The sequence below is a fragment of the Parus major genome, chromosome 4 (genome assembly GCF_001522545.3).
Source record: "Parus major isolate Abel chromosome 4, Parus_major1.1, whole genome shotgun sequence".
NCBI classification, from domain to species: Eukaryota; Metazoa; Chordata; class Aves; order Passeriformes; family Paridae; genus Parus; species Parus major.
In genome coordinates, this window is record NC_031771.1 from 61,113,670 (window position 1) to 61,136,949 (window position 23,280).

A 23,280-nucleotide genomic window follows, 5' to 3' on the forward strand; every position below is an offset into this window, starting at 1 on the left:
CTGATTCATGGAGCTGGCTAGAAGTGAAGGGGGTTCCCCTTTTTGTCAGGGATGCTTGGCAGAGAACTGGGTTAATTCCCAGTCCCTCTTCCTGATGGGATTTGCACTTTTGCCTGCTCTCCAAGGACAGCCCTCACCCCCAGGCTACGTGGGTAAAGGGGAGGCAAGGCTGTTCCTGCTTTCTTCTATTGTATCTGGTTTGTATAAAAGACTTAAAAGAAAGGCAAAGAGAGGAAATCCCAGCACAATATGCTGTTCTGTCCTCTGTGGACTCCCCATACCTTTTAACATCTTGACAGCAACTGTGATGGCCTTGTTTGGCTTGTCCTTGTCAATCCCAATTGCTTCTGCCATCACCACTTGGCCAAAACACCCCTCGCCAAGCGGCTTCCCCAAGGTCAGGCTGGAGGGAGGAACAAACAGGAATGTTAGGAGGTCCTGGCGTGGAGACACTCCCAGCAGGTACAGAGATCCCAACCCTGGCTTTGACTGACCGAGAACGAGTCAATTCCCACTTGGGATCTGGAGGCAGCTCCAGCTCGGAGACGTTGGCCAGCATTGGCCCATCGCTGGAGGAGAGGCGCGTGATGCGGACCAGGGGCGTGTTGGAATTCATGGAAGAGTTGGACTCCAGCGACACCTGCTTGGGTAGAGCAAATGAAGTGTTATTGCCAACTGTATCTCCAGGCAGTGCCCAAGATGGATCACTGAGGAGGTTTGAGCTCTCTTTGCCCATGGACAGATTGCTGGGAACTTCTAGCTGGGAAATGCCCCCACCCTTGCAGAAATTCACTCGTTTAGGCACTCGTGGTCAAGTGTTTAGCAGGTGGAAAGGAGGGACAGGTCAGCCAGTGCCCCCCAGCATCAGGAAGTATAATCCATTCAGTTATTCTGTTCCATCTCCACAGCCCACACAGGCTGTGAAGTGACTTCTCTCATCCTGGCACTGTCAATGCCCACTGTGAGCTTGCAGCCGAAGCTTGAAATCTGTGCCCCTCACTGTGGAGTGTCTTTTGCTCCTGCCCCTCTGCAATTTGATGCAGCAGAACATCTCTAACTGCACAGAGGCCCTTCTGCCACCTCCAAGGAACAGCTTTGGGTTTACCAGGGACATCTGTGAAAGCAGGAACCAGCACTTTTTCTCCCCAAATCCCTGCTCCTCCAGAGCACCTGGACTGGACTTCCCTTGCCAGATGTGCTCTCTGTGGCACTCACAGCTGCACTGCCAGAACCTCTGGAGCAAGGCCAACAGCAATGGGCTCATGAGCCAGAGTCAGTGTCAGCTGCCACCCCTGCCAAAGCTCCACTGGCATAAAAATAAATAAAAGGGGGTTACACTTATAGGCTGAAGCCAAATTATGTCCCTCTTGGGCAATGTTTTTCTGGTGGAGCTTCTCACCTAGAGAGAGAATTTCAAAAAGGAGGGGGGAAAAAAAAAAAAAAAAGAAAAATAAAGGGATAGCATAGGGGGGAATAGGAATCTTGTATCTACTTTCTGTTACCTGTCTCTTCAGTGGGAATTTGGAGACTTTCTGAACAGTAGGAGTGTTCATGGCTTTTTTGTTTGGCATTTTCATCCTCCAGACAATCACCAAGACCAGCACCAGGAGAAGGAGGAAAAAGCCAGTGCCATAACTGAGAATGCCAGTGTACACTGAGCCTGAATCATCCACCTCCATGAGCTCCTCAGCTGCAGGGTGACAAGAGATGGCAGTCAGGACAGGGCAGGCAGCTGCCCACACACAGCTACACACACACAGCACAGAGAATCTGGGCAGGGCTTGTTCAACTATGTCAGTGACTTCAGTGAGGGGACTCTCCCAGGCCAGTGGTTTTCCACCTGCAGCTGTAGCTAAAACATTAGTTCAGTTTGCCCTTTTTGGAGTAATTTTACTTTGTGTTTTTAAAGAGCCCACAGATTGAAAACCACTGCTCTAGGCTGTAGGCATCTTCACACATCTGTGCTGTCCCTCTGACCCAGACCTTGCTCTGTCCACATCCACACAGCATGGCTGGATGCCTTGGATGTGCAGGACTGGGGTTTGTTGCACTTTGCTGATTCAGACTCTCCAGCAAACATTTCCACCAGTGCCTGCCCTGATGGATCAAGGGGCTTGAACAGCATCCAGCAAAAGGCATTGCACCAGGAAAAAGTCTCATGAGAAAAATCTGCTTAATTATTTAATGAAAACTTAGTTCTGCTGGGAAGAGGCCAGAAGGTCTGTCCCAGAGAGGTGGGATAGCCAGGAGGGTGATGGCATGAGCCCATCAGCAGTGGCTACCTGTTTGCAAAACTGTCTTAGAGACCAGCAAAGGTGTGCTGTATTTTCCCTCTTGCTCCTTTCAGGACACACATGTAGACCAGAGGAAAGAGCCATGGTGGGACTGATTTTCTGTCCCCCAAAGGTGTGCTGGCATCAGAGGGACAGTCAGCAGTGGGAAGCTTTATAATGAAGTCATGCTGGTGTGGTTAGCTCAGTAATGGATCATGTCCATTGCTGAGCAGTCCCTTCAGCAAGCAGCAGGAGCCTTTCCCTGGCAGCAGCAGGCTCTCCTTCAAGTATTTGGTGGCAGTGCCCAGGAGGACGTGGAGAAAGGGCTGTCAGTGACATTGGGGGCTGCTCCAGCCTGTGTGCCAGCTGTGAAGGGCCTGATCCTGCCAAATGGGCATCTTCTCCCACAAGACAGGAGTTCCAGAGTACCAGATCTCCTGGTACTCTGGTGCTGCAGCACTGCTGCCTTGTCCTCTGCTCCCTGTCTCTCTCCTCCTGTGGCATGGACAGGGCATTACAAGCTGAGGTTCCCCAGATGAGCTGTACCCCACCCTGTGGGGGCCTGCTGCTGCACAGACAGCTGTCCTTCACTGCATCTGACTTCAAAATAAAGTTCTACATCTTGATTTTTGGTTGGTTTTCTCCTGCTTCTTTTTTGCTTAAATAAGAGGTGTGAATTCATAAACTGTAAAAAGCAGAGTTTGAGTTGGAGGAGACAATATAGTGACATTCTGAAAATAAGAGACATTAGTCTTCTAACCAAAAGAAGTGTTTTCTCATCCAGTGGATGTCAGAAACAGGATCAGATCAGCTATTACAGAGCTGGCAAATAAACAGGAAAGATCAGCAGATCCCACCAGCAGCAGGGTTGGGCATAGAGGAGACCTTAAGCCCCAGTGAAAGTGATTACATAAAAATCACCCACACAGATGAAGTCAAGATTAGAAATGCCAAAGTTTCTGGTTCCTAAACACATCCTAGGATGAATGTGCTGTGAGATGGACCCAAATGTGGTCTATGACTGGGTGAATCAAAGTGGCCTCTTTAGGATTTTGGGTACCTTTTCAGTAAGGGTGTATTGAATATACTTGAGCTTGCTTCTGCACTGTCTGTGAGGCACAGCAGATAGGAAATTCAGTATGAATATTGCTGGTACTTCCCTGGACCATGCTCAAGCCTGCCCTGCAGTCAGAGGCAGATTCAGCAGGTGAAGGGGCATTCAGACTCATTCTCCCTTTTGCAGAACAGATCTCTCTGTTGCACATTCTGTGCTGGCTTCATTGTCAATAAGAGCTTTGCACATGAAAGGACCACAAAATTGAGGTCACTCTGGCCTCGGGTTTCAAGCCCACTGCAGCTTTCATCGATCCCAGCTGGAGCAGGCAGCATGCAATGCCCCTGGGAGGCAGGACTCCTGTGCTCTGCCTACAGATGACTCTCCTTGACCTTCTGTTTGAGATCGCTATCTTGGCCTGCTCATCCGTGAAGTGGAAATAATGCTACAGGCAGAGAAGGGTGTACTCACACCAGACACTTATGCATCTAATTTTAGGTTAAGATATGAGGTCAGACAGAAAGGATCCTTCATAAGATGATCCACAGTTCATGTCCAATTTAGGTGCCCTGAATCATCTGATGGGGAGGTCTTCTTCTCCCATTGTCAGTGTAAGAAGACAAAGCTCCATATTTTGGCACTTAACAGGCCTAACAAAGAGGCTGTGACAAAAAAACAAAACAAAAAAAAAAAAAAAGATTCTGTGTATTTTACTATATCCCTACTGCAATCATTTAAATTTTGAGATGCAATGTAAAAAGAGTCAGCTGCAAATATGCAACAGGGGTCTGCAGCAAATCCCAAAGAGGCCTCCCTGGAAAACACCCCTGCTCCAAGCAAGGGGCGGTCTCCGGGAACTTGGCATTTCTAAAACAAAACATCGAGGCATCCTGGAGAGGGAAGGAGAGGCCAGCACAGAAGGAAATACCTGGTAGCACCGTCAGCCAAGCAGAGTGATGTGAGAACCCAATAGAATTCCCTGCGAGACAAGTATATTCCCCAGCATCCTCAAAAGTAACATTTCGCAAGTACAGAATCTCTAGCTCCTTATCCGTTGTGTTAACACCTGCCGTCTACAGGGAAAAAAAACACACACATATAGAAAGAGGGAAAACAGAGAATAAGCCACATTCCCAGCAAGTGTGAGGACACCACAGGCAAATTTCAAAAGCAGATTAGGTTGTTTTTTTTTTATTTTCCAATGGCCCATCTTCCACATTTATTTATTCATTCCCCTCTGCAACCTGTAGTCAAAAGCAAAAAAAAAAGTTCCCTTCACCAGGTTCTTACTCTGTCCCACTAAAGAAGCATGCAAGCAAAAGCATCCAAATGAAAAATTTCCCCCACAATATGACTGACTTTGGGTTAGTGAGGTGAGTACAGGGGTGGGGAAAGAGAGATGGGAAATGAGGAAAGACAGAAAGAAAGGGGAAAGGAGGGGAGATGTAGTGGGGAAAGATTCAAGTGCTGATCAGAGGAATATACAAACATTATGGTTCATGAGTTCATTGAAAAATACAGAATTCTAGAATTTTTTAAAATTTCTTCAGTGGGCATCTCAAAGCCTTATATTGATTACACAGACCTTGACACTGCAGTGGAAATCTGGCTGACAACCAGAGGGTGCCTGTAAGGAACTTTCCTGCAGTGGTACCGAGTAACACAGCAGCCATACCCTCTAGGCTGGAGTCAAAGCCCAGAGCCCATCAGATTGGTCCTCCTCTCTAGTTAACATGTTTGCTTCCATGAGCCAATGCTGATATTTATTTCTCCATTACTTCTCCAAGGGACAGAACTGATTAATTCAGTTTTGTAGGTGAAAAACTCAAAACAGTTTGGTTTTCCAGAGCTTGGAACATCACAGGTCATTAACATGCAATTCTGTTATCAGCACTCAATTGTAAGGAAAGGAAAGGGAAAGGAATAAAAGTATGATGAGTTGATAGCAAAATTTGACAGTCATTTTATTGTGGGAATTTTTCCATGGCAATTGCTGTATAGGCGTTACAGTCTTGTTAAAAAAAAAAATTAGCAAGAAAATAAGATAAAGCCATTCAGCGTCAGTTGACAGGGTATAATACAAAATGAATAGTAATTTTAATCACTAGATTCTTAAAAATGTTATAGCTCATTCTTGCAGTTGCCAGGGCCTTGGGACAGAGTCTGTGGTTTACCTGGTTTTGGTTTGCGAATGTGGAGCCAAAATGGCTTTTCGGCTATGCCTACGAAATTGTTGGCTCTACACAGATATTCTCCTTCATCTTGTTCTGTCACATTGAACAGATTTAGGTTAGCATCGGCTTCAGCGTTTTTACTGATCCAAGACTGCAGGAATAGACAGAAACCTGAACTTCAGTAAACCAAACAATAGCTCCATCGCACCTACATCAGCTAGGATTGATTCTGCACGGCTGCCGTGACATCCCCAGCTCACCCTGTGGTGACACACCGAACCCAGCACCTGGGGGGTGAAGAGAAGTTGCCTTTGTCCCCCAAACCATGTGCAGGTGAGCTCCCTTCCCTTCACACATGCCATTTCTTTTTTAAAACAGACCAGTTTTGCCCCTTCTCCATCTGACAGCAGTCAAAGGCTCTATGGCTTCTTAATAACTCTGCAGACAGGAGCACTAGAGAAAGGGCTTAAGCAGAGATTTGTGTTTGCAACCCGGCTCAGCAAATACTGTTTCAATTATCAGATTCCAAAATAGAATTGGAAACAAAATATAAGCAGTGGCGGTCTGAAACTCACTGCTGACTTTGCCTTTCAGAAATTAGCTGTAATTTTTTCCACTGCTTATAGGAGCCTCTTCTTTACTAAATAAAGTGGTGTATATAAATCAAACAAACTTCAGACTTTTAAGCAATGGGTTTATTTCTCTTCTTCTATGCTGCCACAACAGCGCATCAGCTTTTTCCCTAAACACTAAACAGTTGTTTTAATTTTGGCTGAAAATGCATAAGTGTTTTAAGTGGCCTCAGAAGAAGCTTCAGTTCTGGAAATGAAAATAAAGCAGAGTGTTTTGGTCTTACACTCTCCAGCCCAGTCTTGATGCCTTCCATTCCCAAAGCCTGATCCTGGCAATATGACTTGCAGCTCATTAAAATCATTGGGGCAGCCAGCTCAGATAGGTTATTAGGAACTGAACCCAGAGGAGGCACCAGAGAGGAGCCCCAGTGTCCGTGTCTGATGACAAACACCACCAGTTTTGACCTGAGCTCATCTCTAAGGCTTATGTGCAAGTCTGTCTGCCCTGCCTAGTGGGGAAACGTGCCTGCCTGCTGCTGCTGCCTTGTTTATAATTAAAACGGGCATGTTTCAATGCAGAATGTACAATTTAGCCTTTGACAAAGCTTGGGCACAGTGCTGCCAGCCCCCCTCTGTAACTGGAATGCATTTAGTGCTCCTCTGCAAAGAAAAAGGGGTTTTCTTTGATCACAAATTAGCCCAGGCTTTCAGGAACTGATGCAGGTGATGGCTTGGTTTTGTCAGGCTGTTTAAAAAATGGTTTGAAAGTACAGCATTCAACTTATCCATCTGGACTTGGATGGGGTTTGACACCCAACCCCCCCTTGAGACGTGGGGGGCAGGAATTTCACATGCTGGGCACCTCTCTGTCTCCCTTGCTGCGATGGAGACCGGGATATTCCCCAAACTTAAACTTCCCCATAGCAGCTCCTACACTCCACAAAATCTCCAGGAAGCAGGAGGGAAGGGCAGGCTGATAAAAAAAAGCCTTATCTCCCTGCAGGCAGCACAGCATGAGGCAGGGGGGGCTGAGCACCCTGCTCCTGCCAGGATGCTGGGACAGGGCAGCAGCACTGCATGGCATGAGGGAAACATGTCCACAGAGCCAACAGACAGGCCCTGAGACAACAGCAACATCATTTTATCAGATCTTATAAAAAACAAGCACACCACATTTAAAAAGGAAAAGAAAAAGAAAAAAAATCCCTGCAAAGCTGGGCCTGACACAGCTCTGTGGAGGCCCAGAACTGGCGCACAAAAGATGCATCCCAAAATGGAAATGCTCCGTGCCCCAGTGCTGATGCCGGCATTAACACAATTCAAAGCATTCCTGATTAACCAGAAGTAGTAAATAGACGTGTGCTGGTCCTATTCAGCAAAAAAACATAAAAACCAAACAAAACTTGTGCTTTCAAACGCCTGCCTGTGCTCCCCTTCGAGGAATGCGGAGCCTTTGCCGTCCACAGAAGAGAAGGTATTTGGCAATTCTAATTACCTACCCACCCCGGTGCCGCTCCAACTTAATTTTAAAACACTATTTATACGGACTATTTATATGTTCTCTGCCACGGCAAAATGGGGGCTTGTGCTTGTGACACAAGGCACTGTTTGCAGCCGCTCTGCAAACTTCCAAAAGGTAGCACTTTATCCCACGGGGACCACACAGGGAGCTCGGAGACTGTATGAGATGGCATGTGACACAACCAGCTATTCAGAGCTTGGTACCGGGCTGTGAAACCAGGGGGAAATTCAAATATGCATAATTCAAACACATTTGGAGGGGTGGCAAGAAATAAAAAGTTTTCTGAACTGGGGAGAAGCACATGTTGCCAGTCCTGAAGAACTGTCTCCAACCAATTCTTCCAACCAATCTGTTATTTCAATCTGTGTAATTATTTCCAGGGTTTCTGGCTTTTATTATAATTTATCTGGCTGCGTTACAGGTTTTTAGATACTGTCTGATAAAGTGGTGGTTGTTTTTTTTCAAACACAGAGAGAAGAAAAGGTGTGTGCAGCAGGATGTGCACAAAGATTGTCCACACACAGGACAGCCTCAGCTTGAAGCTGCAGAGACAAAATCTGCCTTCAGCACTAACTGCAGAGCCAGAGAACTCCGTTTGGTCCTATATGTTTTAATAAACACCACCACATGATGCCCTTAACTATTTTCTTTCTTAAAAATATTTTAAAGTCCAGCTCCTCACTCCCTATTCCTTTTATATTTATGCTGGTTGAGGGGAACCAAATCCTCTGGCTTTGCTATGGCTGTAATCTGAAAGTTGCCTTTCAAGAAAGCATTTTAGCAAAGTAAAGTCTTACTATGTTTGTTCAATTAAAAAAAAAAAAAAAAAAGCTTTTCTGATCATTGATGTTCACAAATGTTCACAAATTTAGTGGCTGGAACATGATTATGCTGGCTCTCAGGTGCTGGTAGTTCAGCATTATTTGGTGTGTGCACGCTGCAATGTATTTGCTTGGAAAAGGAAGAATGTGTTTTAGTTGGGAGACTTTTATTTTAATAAACCCTGAAAATACCTCCATTAAAGCTGTCAAAAAAAAAAAGGGTATTTTTACAATTTTAGGTCAAATGCAATCTGACAGCTCTTTTATTATGCTGCATTTCTCACAATTGCCTCAGCTCTTACAGCTCTGCTTATCTGTGCCACCACAGTAGTAGTGTTATCTCTGGCAAAGAGAACAGTTTGGAATATCAATTTCTGGACATTTTTGCTGTATCCCCTCCAAAAAGCAGAGTATTCCACTGGGCAGATTTATAGAAGGACTGCCCTGAGGGTGAGAAGGAGGAGCATGTACCAACCTTCAGCACTGTGACATAGGGGGTCCCATCGGGTCCATATTTGCTGCCATTGACTTCCACGTGTTTCAGCCACTGGATGTGAGGCTGGGCATCGCTGTAGACCTTGCAGTGAAACTCCACATTGCTCCCCACCACCACAGTCTGGTTGGCAGGGAGTCCTGCTTGCAGGATTGGGCGGTGGGGTGACCTTTCTGAAAAACAGAAAAGAGGAGAAATCCTAATTCACTTATTTTTCCCCAACAAGCATTCTCCTCTGAAACATTCATTTTCTGGCTTTTCAGGTGAAAGGGTACCGACTGGGTTTGTCCTGATGACTGCTCTACCCAGGGCTTCTCAAGCCTACAGGGAAGAACCACCTGGGAAGGGAGGAGACATTTCAGCCCTGCCATTCCTTCTCTGGGCCCTCTGCAGACCCACTAAGTCATTTACTGACCACAGATGTGAGCCTGAATCGTTGGCCAAAAAGAAGCTTGTTGGTTTTTGAAGACGTGATCCAACATTTTGGGAAAGAAACCAAGCTCCTGCCTCCCACACCCTATCACTCAGCTATTCAACATTGCCAGAGATCAGCCGCTGAGGGAAAACAGTGAAATCTCACCTAATACATCGAGCTGGTACGTGTGCCTAATGTTGCCGTATTTGTTCTCCACGACACAGGTGTAATTGCCTCGGTCTGATGGCACAACGCTCTCCATCACCAGGCTCCACTGCTGGTGCCGCAGCTAGAAGAAATCAAAAACCATCAAACTCATGGTCAAGCACCATCATCACCAGACCTTTCCAACCAATGAACAACCACTGAGCTTCCACACACTCGGACCCCAGAGGAAGCCTGAACATCACAAGGGCCCCTTTACAAGGGTCACTGAAGTCGTAATGAGAAAAGGAATTAAGACCAATGCAAAAATGATGCAACACAATGTAACACACTGAGATTTCAGTGGGGGCTTCTGTATGTTTCCACAATAATCACAATAAAAAAGCCAGCTGACAACTGAATGTGGCACCTCTCATTAGAATAACAACTTCAGTAGGCATCACATAGCATCTATATTTTATGTATTTTATATTATTTTAATATTCTGATCTATATTTTAAAATGTGTGCACTGTGGAGGCAACAGATTATGGCATTTGTCCATACAGAAACAGATTTCTCCAAGAGAGTTAGTACCCTAAATTCCCTCTAAAAAACGAGCAAGCGTGTCCAGCCTCAAATCTGGTCCCTAGGATGCCTGGTCAGCCCTTCCATTCTGGCACCGAGTTTTATACTAGATGGTTTTCTGGATGTGGCTCGTGTCCAGAGCTGATGGTGGTTCAGTAGCAGAAGGGAAAGCACAACCCGTATCTCCACCCTGACCTGCTGCCCTGTGATCTCAGCTAGAATGTTTGTTTCTAATGATTATAAAGGAAATAATGGATATGGAAAGCAAATCTTGAATTAATACAGAAAGCAACCAACAGTAACAAAGATGACTTCAGGGTGCATAGCATATGAAAGCTCTCCAGATCTCTAGATATTAATTTTATGCCTTCTGCTGCCCAAAGCAGCGCATTTAACTTTATTAAACATTTTGAAGGTGACCCCAAGGACACAGAAGCAGGAGATTTACAATAATGCTGCACTATAGAATGTCAAGGGCTGATGGAAAAAAACAAGGGTGTAATTGCTCCTGGAGATTTCTTGCTGCAGCAGGTGAACTCAAATATGAAGTCATTTAACCTCTTTTGCTACACATAAATTGCATCCACATGCTTTCCGTAGAAAGGCCAAGTTGCAATCAAAGCCAGAACTTTGCAAAGAGCAGGTTTAAAACCATAGGACTAGACAGCTTAGTTTCAAGATAAGCAAGCAAATGTCATTTTAACAATTTGTAGACCTCTGCAGTCCTGAAAACAGCATTGCTGAGCACCCCATTTTCCAGAGAATGCTGAATATGGTCTTTCTTTTCATTTCAGAGTACAAGTAACAGGAGGCTGTGACCAAACATTTTGTACAGACATCTCAGCTGTGGCAGCTGTCTGGTCAGCTCTGACTGCACCCAGGACAAATGGAGGAGCTCATTGAAGAAGCAGAACCAACATCTTACGTTTTGTAAAGCAACATCCTCTTTGCTGCATCTCTGTAACTTTGTGGAAATTACAGAGTAAGAGAAGCTCTGAGAACAGAGAGCCTGGACCCTGAGCCCACACTGAACATACCAGACTGCCACAGAAGCTTCAATGCAAATCTGGGGCTGCTCAGTGGCTCATTTCCATACTGGCTTGTCTCATAGTTGTGTCTAAAGGCATCTCTAAGTGCGCTTTTCAGCATTGCAAAACGTTTGCATCTGGAGCCCCTCGGAGCTACTCCAAGGAAATGGGGCTCCAGACACATGGATGACTCCCTAGCCTGACCCATATTCTAAAACCAGGTCCAAATTAGGCGTTTTACTAAGGATGCACTTTTAAAGACACTTTTATGACACTTCCAAAGAACTTCTCTTTGTCAGGTTTGTGATGGGAACTTTGGATTGTGAATAGAGAAGAACCTGGGGGCACAGACTCACGAGGCAGAACTTGTTTGGAAACTTAGGAAGACATTTTTAGTTTTGAAAACCTTTGGCAAAAGATAGTAATTCTTGCAAGAATAGTCACCACACTTGATAAAACACTAGAAACATGAAGTGACTTAGTGCAGGCATTAATCAAGTGGGTGAGATACTGGAAATCCCTTTGGTTTATTTGGTGTTGTCATTCTTGGCTCCTTGTGAAACAAACATTTGCAGACACACTTGGAACCTCGTGTTTGCCAGACTGGTATGCAAGTCAGGGCAATGGTCTGGGGAAGGGATAATCCTCCATCTCCCCTCCCCCTCAATCTTCCCTTCTAGGGTCATTTAACACACACAGGCTTACGATATTAGAGATTCCAACACGGATTTAACCATTAATGCTCTTTGGGAAATTTCATATGATAAGTCATATGAATTTCTTTTCTTTACCAGTTAAGGATGAACTGTAACAAAACCAGTTTAGCCTGACCATCATGTTTTCAACACTCACCCTCCTCTACTGCAGGCTTTACACTGGGCAGTCACATGGGTCTAAATGCCATGTGCAAGGGGCAGATGTGGAAGAGTGGTCAGCTTTCATTTGCTGACAACAGACTTCTCACAACTAATATTTAAACTCTTTCATGCACTGAAAACAAATGAGAATATCCCCAGCTCAAGGATTTCTGGGTTAAGACCAGATCTTGAGATGAAGCAAGCCAACCAAACTCTGCCAGATCTGGATCTTGCCCATTCTTTTCAAGCTGCCTAATCCTGTTATGAAGTTAAGTTGTAACAGGGAATTTAAACCTTAAATACATGAGATACTGAGCAGGTTTTCAATCTCCTTTTCTGGTTCAAATCTCAGCTGATATCTATCAGTATATTTATATTGGACGAGATTTACACTAGATTACTTATATCTAGCTGTGGCTCATGACCAAAAGCAAGCAAACAAAGGAAGGAAAATTACAGAGAAACATGTCTTTATATCAGGAATGGGACAAAGAACTACACCTAGACAGATAGAGAGCTTAAACCAATCTTCCTGTAATTGTCCTGACATTGCCTTCAATAGCTCTTTTAAGCATTGACTTGTTGCTGGAAACTGCCCCCAGAGAAATAAAGCACAGTGATGCCAAAGACTCAGTACTGTGCTTCAGAGGATGAAATGTGTCAATTTAAACTCAAAGATAGATTAAAACTACTAGAAAGTGGGATGGGGAATTGCTTTCAGCTTTAGGGTGTTTTTTTCTGCAGGCATAATTTAGTGCAGCTGACGTGACACAGTTTAGTAAAAAGCCATTGGAATGGTACACACAAGCCTGAAAACACTTCAGGATGATCCTTAGAGCCTGCAATTAGTAAAAGATGCTCATGCTTTGTGAATGTCATCTGCTGAAGAGCAGTTTACCCACAGGAGTTGCCTCCCCACTTCTTTACCCTCCGTGGCTTTTCAGAAGATCCAAACCTGAGCGTGTTCTCAGCCTCATCCAGGCTGGAGCTGGGACAGGACTGAGGAAGGAGCTTTAAAGGCTTCACTGAAGCCGTCACAAAAGGCCCTTTCAGGAACAGGTCTGAGCTAACAGGAAAGAAATAGCCCAAAACTGTGGGGAGGGAGGACTTTTTTTGAATCCTTCTCTGGTTTCTGGAGCATGGCATGCTTTGCATGCCCAGTCCCCTTTCAAAACACTACGGATGTGGCAGGCATCAGCACACAGCTATTCTGAGTACAGATGAAGGTGCCTTCCTACAAGGCACCTTCCCCTCCTTAGCAGCAGAGTCCAGGGATATGTCAGGGCTGGCAGAGTGCAGGCAGAAGTTGCTGCTCAAGAGTCCTTCCTGTTATTATGATTTTGTCATAATCAGCTGCAACAGTTTTATTGCCCCCAAATAAAACCAGAAAAAAAGAGTCTGACTGTGACCTCAAGGGGACAAAGCAGTAACAGCAGCAAAATCTGAGAAAAGCAGATTTTCCTTTTAAAATCCTGCCATAATTCATCACATAAAGTAGCACAGAGACTTCTGGCTAATTAAATAATTTGACTGCAGTGGAGTTTTGTGTCCCTGAGCTCCATCTGTAAACACGAGCCAAAGCATTTTCCAGAACACCTCATGGTGGAAAGGAAGCAGGGAGAAGAAAGCAGCCAAGGAGCAGATGCTCTTACTCTGGCTACAAGGGAATCCAACACTTGACCAAGGGTCAGTGATTTACACCGCAAGAATGTTAATGACTACCAGCATGATGATCCAGCTCTTTGGTGAGGTCTTTCCTATACCTTCAAAGGACACTGAATAGGTTTTCTTTGAGAACAGGGAGTAGCTATGGCTTGATCCAACACATTTCAGTGCACTGGGCTCAACTCCAGAAATCAGGACAGAAGTTTCTGGTCCTGCTTTTTCATCCCTGTTCACAATGCAACCACAAACCCAGCCCCATTTTTACCTACTCCCTGAAAGACCACTATAGACAAACTCAGAAGGAATTAGCCTTTGATCCCAAAGGACAGCAGTCCTTTTTAACACTTTGGTGCCAAGCAATTTCTAAGAATGCAAGAACCACCTTCATTTCTACACAGTCAGGACAGTGCTCTTAAAACTATCCATGTTAATCACTGTGCAATGTAGTTTTCTAGTTGGCAGAAATAATAAAAACCAGATCCAAAGGAAGACCTTACCTTAATGCCCCCGATCCTGTGCTCCCCTTTGAACTCCTTGCCGTTTTTCAGCCAGTAGATGGAAGGAGTTGGGTTCCCCCCCGCCGGACATCGGAAGCGAACGGTGTTGGCAGCGGGAACTGCCAGCAGCTTCTTCTCCATCTTATCTGGCCGGGTCCAGAAGGGGACACCTGAGAAATGAAAAACCAAGCTGAACAGGCCCCTTTCTGCTGCAGAGGATATCAGCTGGTGAGCAGATGCATTTGAAGAGTCTTTGGCATGTGCAGATTGACAGTTAAATTGCTACCTGCTGCAGTTAAGATAAATGACACAGAAATGCTTTCCAGCTAAATGACTCTCATAGACATAAGAGAGGGTGTTTGCATTTCAGTTTTGTGATGAAAGGTTCATGACCAGGTTCTCATCTTGGTAATGCCAGTATAAATCTAAAGTGGCTGCTTTTAAATCAACAAGTAGAGTTATCCCAGATCAGGATGAGAATCTGGCCTCAGCGTGTAAAAAGATACAGATGTACCTTTGGGACATTAGTAGCCAAGAAGCATAAACAGCAGAAAGATGTTAGAACTGTAGAAGAATGTTGATGGGCCAGCAAGGGAGCAGAGAAAAAGCATGAGCTGAGTGCACTGGAAAATGTCCCTCCTCAGTGAGTACAAATGTAGTGTAGCCTCCTTAAGGGAAAGAAAGAAAAAAGAAGGTGCCAGTGCCAAACTGGTTTATCATGTTTATGTTCTATAAGTACGAGTGATTTTAGTTTTAAAGATTCATGTTACCTTTGAACAGGGATAAATTTTAAAACACCAGTGTTAGCATGAGATATGTTTTATAATCTGCCTCAAGTACAGCTATGTTCCTTGGCTGTGTTACAAACATTACATATTAACTCCAAATTAAGGCAGCAGCAGCGGCAAACTCATTATACTGGGAAGAAAGAAAAAGTTTTTTAAAAAATGCCTCCCAAGCTTTCATTTCTGCTTAAGGGAACACTGCAGAGCTGCACATGCTGTGTTTCCCCTGCTACACCAGGGCCACATCCAGCCCCTGATCTGTGCTCCACGCCAAGGCCAGAGGGAGATGGGGGATGCATTGTCTTGCAAAATAGCAAGGAGGGTAAGGAGTGTAAATGGCACCTCCTCCAGCTGGGTAGGAATAACTCCCAGACATGGAGCACCAGTTGCAAAGGTATGTGTGCTCCTGGCCAAGACACACTGAAGGCACTGGTCCACCAAGAACTGTCTTGGAGAACATGATGGCCACCAAAGCTGTTGGGAAAGCCTTGCTGCTGGCCTCTCCTGCAATGGTGACAATGCTCAGGAACACCATGCAGCATCACAGCCCCATCTCAGTGCTACCCTGAAGCCCCTGGGATCCCCTTCCCCTTAATGACAGGGGTGTACAAAGTTTTCCCTCTTGTTGCATCCCTCTGAGATGCATGGGAGCTGCTCCCTTTCTCCACCGCTCCTTAGCCCTGATGCATTTGGCTGCATGATACCCATCCCATTGCAATTCCAGGTAAGTCAGTGATGGACTCCACCTTGGTCTAAGACCCCAGTGTCCCTCATGCAGGCTCCCTGCTGCATTCCAGCTCCAAGGATATTTCAGGGAAGATCATAAAGCTCAGACAAGGCAATTCATGCACCCACTGGTTTTTACCATCTGCCAACACTCTCCTCATGTCTCCTCCTCCTTGCAAAGTCCAACTGGATGTCAGGAGCTCCATCCAGGATACTCCTCCATGTGCTAGAGACAGGCACATCTCACGTTCCACCTGCTTTCCCACCCCTGCATTGGGATGGCTGGATGCAGCTGCCCCAGTAACACCATCCAAGGGAGGGAAATCCAGCACTGAGGGTTTGCATCTGCCCTCAGCCTGCCTTGCACAACGATGTGATGCCTATCAGAGTCAGCCCCACGTATCAGAGGGATCTGTGCTCACCCATCCCGCGTACGCCTCATTTTTCAAATAACGAAACTGCTTAAGGCCCTTTTCTTGCCAGGATGGCACCGGATCCAGCAGGAGTATGGCTGGCACAAACAACAGCAAAAGGAGGAATCCCCGCAGTTCCCATGGCCCTGGAAAATCCCAGCTACAAACTTTGCTGTGAAAACACGGCACATCCAGGAGGCCTGAAATACTACATGGTAAGGTGAGCTAAAATAGGGCATCATGCAACCATCTACCATTCCAAACTGCACAAAAATGGGGAATACTCAAAAAAAATGTTCAAAAGAGTGGGTGCAACTGGTAAAGGAAGAACAAGTCTTGATGGTAAAAGGATGATGGTGTTTGTTACAGGATGAAGGAAGGGCAGAAACCAAGGACACATCTAGATGTGTATAATGTTACAGGATGAAGGAAGGGCAGAAACCAAGGAAAGACTGGGCAAATTCCCAGGCAGCAGCAGCAGCAGAGTGAGTGCAGAGGACACTCTGGGTGGTGTTGGGAAGGCTGGAGAGGAGAGAGCTCCAGAAACCATGCTGGGAGATGTCTGGTCCTTGGTTTCTGAAGCCTGGGCCATTTTCTGGCCAAATGCTTCTTTTTGGCAAAGCACCTTGATTTTCTGGGGACATTACAAGACGTTAAAAGGGCTACAGGGGAGATGTATGGCAAAGAGCAGGCAGAGATGGAAAAGTCCCCTTTTGCCATTGCCACAGAGGGCAGCCAAATAACCTGCTGCTTTCTGTTTGATTAATGTATTTGTCCATAATAAATCCCATTTTATGGTGTTGGTGACAATCATCTAGGCACTGAGGTGTAATTACATCACATGGTCACCTGGTCAGGACCAGGTTCCTTCTTTTGCTTTTTGGGGCTCTTCCCTCTTATACAACATGTGCATGTGCTGCAGGGTGATGTTTTATCACGTTTTTTCACTCAAAGGATGAGTTGGAATCTCACAGGAGATCCATCAACCCACTGGCTGCAAATGTTGTCACTGAAGCCAAGGGGGATTTTGCTATCAGACATCAGAGAGGAGGAAGATGGAGCCCAGGAAAGTTTCCAGCTGGGGATATTCTCCATATGGAGCAAAGGCAGGATTTGCTCCTTCCTCCTGTAATTAAACACGACTTCTTCCCTGAGTGCTTTCCCTCGTTTGGGTGCGCTTCTGTGAGATTCAGGGCTTGCCAGGGCTGGGCACCCCTGGATTATTGTGCCAAGACTCAAACGGGGCACTGCTCTCAAGTCAAACTGGAACTGGAAGAAAGCATCTACACATTGAAAACAGTGCCTTTGTTCTCACTTGCAGAAGCAGTGAACAAAACATCCCTGCTTTTGCTTTGCTCTGCCCTCCTAGTCCTTTCATTACCACTTTTAAGGGGCTGAAAATGTTGCTAACTCTTCTTTTCAAGCAAAGCTCGCACAGCTCCAGAGAGTTTTGGGAGCGGGAAAAGAGGAAGGATGAAAGACAGGAAAATTTTCTAGACTAGCTCTCTCTAAATTAATTACCAGCAATGGTTTTGCATGTGCAGGTGGGGAAAAAAAAAAGGGACCCACAAACATTATCACCAGCCCTTTCCCATCATCAAACACTAAGCCTGACGGTCCGTTTTGTTCGTCAAAGACACCGGCCACCCATCCAACTGGAATGACCAATTAAAAAAAAACTGAGAGCAATACTTGGAATAATTAATACAGCCAAGCGCTCATTTAGCAATTAGGAGCTGCCACCAAATTCTGTGGCAGACAGAATCAACCCTAATTGTGTAATTTCCCCAGCTGACGCCTCCGAGGACAGAGCCAGATTTAATTGGAGATTATGGGGGCTCTTTGAAGGTGCTGGGGCTGCACAGCGGGGGCTCCAAACAAACAGATACAAGAGGGGTAGGGAGCACTGGGGCAGAAGCACAGTGTGTGAAAAGGGAGTTTTGTTTTTGTTTCAGGGCCAGGAAAAACAGCTGTAGAGAACAGAGGTATTAGAAAGCCTCTTTCTGCAAAAGCGGATCATGGTTTGTGACAAGGCTGCAACAAACGAGCTGATTTGAAGCTGCTGAAGTTTCTCCTTTTCTGCTGCCAAACCCTGAGGGATGCCCTGTTTCTACACTGCCCTTCAGAGAGGAAGCTGAGGCTGAGCAGAGCAGGACACTCCACATGGAATTTGGTACTTCCAGCCCTTAAAATGAAAAAGATTGACTTCAAACTCACGATGCTGTTGGAATCAGCTTTCCAAACTCTCCACTATATGAGGATGAGAAACTCTGTTAAGTAACTCAATTAAACCAGAAAAGCAACTTATCATCACAAGGGGCCAGGACAAAAGGATTTTATTCAGTGATGTGTGTTGTGGCAACACTCAGTGAGCCAGTCCAGGCTGGATTGCCTCTCCTTAAATATGAAACACTATCAGTTATACTGACTAGATTATCTTTAAGGTCCCTTCCAATCTTAACCATCCTATGGGTCTGTGGTATTTTCCTTTTGCATGAAAGCATTTATTGCCTCTCCTCCTCTACTGACCACAGCTATGTCTGATGCCCGAGCAGGGGCTCATACACCCCATCAGTAAGGGCACATTTTTGCCACAGAAGATACAAGGACCTGGGTCCTTGGGCTGTCCACAGAACATGGCACTGGCTACACCGTGTGTGCCTGCCTGGGATGGTCCTTCAGCCCCAGTTCCTGGTGGAATGTCCTGACAGTGGTGGTACCAGGGCTTACAACACAGCTCCCCTGACTCAGGAGACCTCTGAGGGTTAAGTGACATCAAAGCAACATAAAGCACACCCGTGTCACAAAACGCTGTGATGTTCCACCACACTGACACATTAAGCTAATCAACCATTTTTAAAGCAGAAGAGAATCCAACTTTTTATAACTAGACTTTTAAACAGACAGCCATTACCTTCAGGTCTAAAAACAGCCTCAAAGTCAAGAAGACACAGAAAGCAGGCTATAAATACACGTGGCGAAATGTGTTTTCCTTCTCAGTGAAGAAAAATGTCTTTCTGTACCATAAGCCAGCTGATGTTTTGTGATACCTGTTGCTAAGAGATTGAGTTCTCTATAAACCACATAAAAAAATGTACAGAACGATCAGTTGTGCGCATCAAAAGCTGCTCTGCAGCAGGAAAAAACCCTGACCAAGCCAGACCTTCCCTGTGTCTGTAGCATTCTTCAGCAGGCACCAGGAGCCCTGAGAACCTCTGCCTGTCACCTGGCAGGACTGGGCTCCTAATTAGAAGCTATCAGAAAACCACTAATGCTGCTGATGGGTCTCCTGGCACAGTAACCATTACTGTTCACACACTGCACACACAACAGTAGTAACTTATTGCAGCAGCAGACCTGTTTGAAAGAGTCCTGCATGTCCAATGCTATGGGCAGGAGAGATTTTCCAGTCATGTTGAACTTCTGCCAATGTACATAAATGACTGGGAGTTCAAATGCAAGCCATTTATTTATTAGAACACATACACACGGGCAGCTCACTCTGCAGAAGTATAAAGAGCAGAATAAAACACAACACTAACACCTCTGAAGCCTGTAATGATCCTGATTAATGCTATTGCACTTAAAGAAAACAGCACTGAGATTGAAAGACGATCACTTTGAAAGCATCAAGCACTGTCTTGGGACTCTCCTCCTCACAGGAGTGAAAGAAGAAGCCAGTAAAGCCAAAGAGGCTGCTCTCACTTATGGCATCAGTAAATTTTGCCCTTGGCTAGTGTCTGTTTTGTACTCTTGACTCCTGTCAAGATGCTGGTAAGGACAAGAATCAGAATAATTAAAAGTAAAGCAGTCAAGGTTTGAAATGGTATAAAACTGGTGTAACATCAGTGTAGTAAAAGAAATAATATATATATATAGTAAGTGGGCTTGTCTGGATTTACATGCAAGGAGAATTTGAAACTACTAATCTCTTCAGATTCTCAGCATCAAGTCTTCAAAATTCAGTACTGCTGCTGTAGGATTCCACAGCAGCAATACCACTCTGGCAGCTGTTTCTAAATTTTTAGACAAATTTCATCATGGTTCCATCCTAAGATCACTGATTTCAACATGAAGAGAGAGCTGCTGTGCCATGATGTGAACACCCAGATGAGCTGCACTGCTTGAGAGCTGCAGCTCCTTCAAAGAAAAGGCCTCTGTAACCCAGAAAAACAAATTACCTGTATCTTCTGACTCATCATCGTCATCCTCATCATCACCTGACGAAGGGGAGTCTGGAAAGAGACAAGAAAGAAGTGAAGCAGAAAGAGAATGGTACATGAAGTGATGGTTCACCCTTCCTTGCAGCTCCACCACCCACCCCTCTGATGCTGCTGTGCCGGGCACAACTGGACAGGACTTTCTAAACTGGGAGAGAGATGTCACAAGTTTGCCAGTGCTCTGAAAACATGGCCCAATGTCAAATACTTCTCCCTGTGTGAAATGCTCACTTCCACATAAATACAAAAAATTTTAAATCAGAAAATTTCTTTTTGCAGAACAAGCTCTCTGACTTTTTTTTCCCCCCCTTCCCTCTAGCATTCACTCTTAAGACTTTTTATTTTACCATGTCTCAAAACTACAGGTCAGTATTTCTAATTCACTTTCCCTGCATTTTCTTTTAGTTCAATATCCCCCTTCTATGTCTCCCTTCATTAACTCCTTGTTCAAACACTAAGACCAAAACTTTTGAACTTCTTGCAATCAAACCTCTCTCCATCAATGTTTTGATAGCTTTTCCATGAACCAGTTCCCTTTAGTTATACTCCTCCCACAGAGGCACCTCGAGGCTGTAACTCAATACAGGTAAACAGGTGGGAATTTTCCATCTGTGTCTCTCCAAAACATCCTGAACTGTTTCTTTTAATGTGGTCTAACATTTCACCTTCTCCAAGCTGTCCACAATGAAGGCTCAGTCCCTCTTCCCCCCATCAAGTGATTATTGTAAAATGTAAATCCCATTATCAAATAGCAGCTTAGTGCTTGATTTAGTTTACACTGTTTAGTTTAGTACAGTTCAGCATCTGGAAGATTTAGTATCACTGATATTACACAATCTCCAGGAATTTTTCTTTTAAATAAAGGCAAAATGCTATCAACCCAGCAGCCTTTATGTTCTGGACAGTGGTAAAAGAACTTGGCCTAGAACACTAGAAAACAGGAAACATTATGGGTGTTCAACACATGGCCAGAAATGTAAAGCACTGTTTTAGATCATCCTTCTTCTTGCAGAACATCCTTCACTGCAAGATGCACTTGAGTTTTCTACTGTTTTCTGACCAGCAGAGTGGAGTTAAAAATGGAAAAAGGCTGGGAGGGGATATAAGGAGGGAAAAAGAAGGAAAGGTAACAACAAACAGTTCTTCCCTGCAGAATCTGGAAGGGCCTTCCAGGCATTTTCACCATCCACAGAAGCAACACGGGAAACACGTCCCTGCCTTAGACTGCAGGGGCTCATCGTGTTTTGCACCTTCTCCTTGGCAGAGCCTCAAGGACGACTTTAAGCACATATCTAACTGCAAATCCACAGTTGAGGTCCTGCTGGCAGCAGAACTAGGGAAATGCCACGGGGCTTGCTGAAAGTGAAGTGGATGTTTAGGTGTTTTGGCTGATCGAGCAGGTTTACTCAAGTCCTGGCGAAGGCAGAAACTGAGCCAAATCCCCACCAGCACTGACAGAGAAATCAGCACCTTCTCAGCTTTGCTCCCAGATTTGGTTACCCATATATTAACACATGATTATAGTTTACTTCTGCTTTCCAATGAATCCATCATGACTAGAGGAGTAGATTCAATTTTTAAACTAAATCAAAAAAATTTTCACAGGGTTAAGGGAAGTCTTGACCTTGCTTGTTTTTAAGATGAGAAGTGCAGCTTATATTTTAAGAACAAATACCCTGTAATCATAGCTTCTGTTCTATTCAGGTTACTAAAACATCACCTTTTTCAAAAGGTGACTAAAAGTTGTAAGCTGTTTTTTATTTACAAAAACAGTAATCCTTTGCAGAAGTTGAGGAGTATTGGCAAGAACTACTCAAAAGGCCTTTAATTATGAATGAAAATGGACTTAATTTGTTTAGTCACCTGTTTTGTAATGCTTGGCCTTGAGTGTTTGAAAGCTCTGTTTGCTGCTACCAGCCTGCAGTCCATGCTCATCACAGGGGTGCTGCTCAGCCACTAAATCCAAAGGCTGTTCTGTACATGAAATGGTTACAGAAGTGGAGCTTCTGCCAACAGGGCTGGATATCAGTTTGGGCATGCAGCCTCTACAGGATCCTTTCCAAGTGCTCAGGTTTTAAGGGGACAGTATGTTTCTTTTTGTAAACTAGGAAAACACTCAAGCCCTTGTCTGTCAGGGGAGGAGTATTTTTAAGAGCTCAAATCCTGCTATCAATCAGCCTGGTTCTCAGCCCTTGAATGCCAGCTCCAGCATCTACTTGCTCTATCTCCAGCATCAAACATCCCCCTGTGCACAGTCAGAGTCACTGCAGAACAGTCAGTTTGTTGCAGACTCCAGTCTCATGGCTCTGTGTAGGAAAATCCTGAATACGTCCCAAGGACCTGGAAGCAACTCTCAAAATGCAACTTACATGCAGATCAGCTATTCCAAACACACCTAACCTAGATCTGCTCACTTAAGAACCAGATCAGAACAATTCCAGTTTGTTAGTACAGCTTTAAAGAAGTTTAATGCAGAGAACAACTCCAGCCCTAAACATCAGCTATCCACATGAACACCTGACCAGATACCTGAGCTAACTGCTGGTGTTACCTTTAAGAACTGGGGACACAAACCACAAATCTCCAATCACAATCTCATCTCTGCAGTGCCAGGCTGAGCAATCAATACGAATTATGAAGAAATATCTGAGTATATGAGAGGTGCCACTATTGCCACATAAAGCAGGGCTTCAAAGTTTAAAACAAGTGCTGCTGACAGCTAAAAAGGAGGCTCCCACATTACCAGCACTTTGGTGGTAATGACAGTGGGCTAATAGAATCAAAGACTCATAATGCTGTCAGAAAGCAGGTTCAGGTTACTCGTTAGTTCTTAAGCTTTTATTAGCTATTATTAGTGAAGAGGAAAAATACAGGGGCTTAAACTTTTTAAAAGCAGAGGATTATCAGTCCTTCCACTATTAAAAACAATTTCTCACTTTACCAACTTTTGGGGCTGGCAGCTGTTTCATTTGAGCATGTAACCAGCTGCCCTCTCCTGCCTCCCTGCTGCCCCTTGAACTCAAAAGCATTTTCA

General features: G+C 44.9%; 1 protein-coding gene across 6 annotated transcripts in view; it reads right to left on the bottom strand.

Moving 5' to 3' along the window:
• The window catches only part of FGFR3 (fibroblast growth factor receptor 3), a 51,780-nt gene that overhangs the window by 6,364 nt on the left and 22,136 nt on the right, over nt 1–23,280 (bottom strand). The window contains exons 4-11 of one of the 6 annotated variants that reach the window (XM_015625525.3): nt 20,208–20,261; nt 14,103–14,272; nt 9,490–9,613; nt 8,892–9,082; nt 5,502–5,652; nt 1,503–1,690; nt 495–640; nt 282–403 (exon numbers count right to left, since the gene is read on the bottom strand). In XM_015625525.3, the coding sequence (XP_015481011.1) occupies nt 282–403; nt 495–640; nt 1,503–1,690; nt 5,502–5,652; nt 8,892–9,082; nt 9,490–9,613; nt 14,103–14,272; nt 20,208–20,261 (1,146 nt within the window). Of the gene's footprint in view, nt 1–281; nt 404–494; nt 644–1,496; nt 1,691–4,255; nt 4,401–5,501; nt 5,653–8,891; nt 9,083–9,489; nt 9,614–14,102; nt 14,273–20,207; nt 20,262–23,280 lie in introns of all 6 variants that reach the window. The other 5 variants (XM_015625523.3, XM_015625522.3, XM_015625528.3 and 2 more) reach the window with 5 other exon arrangements.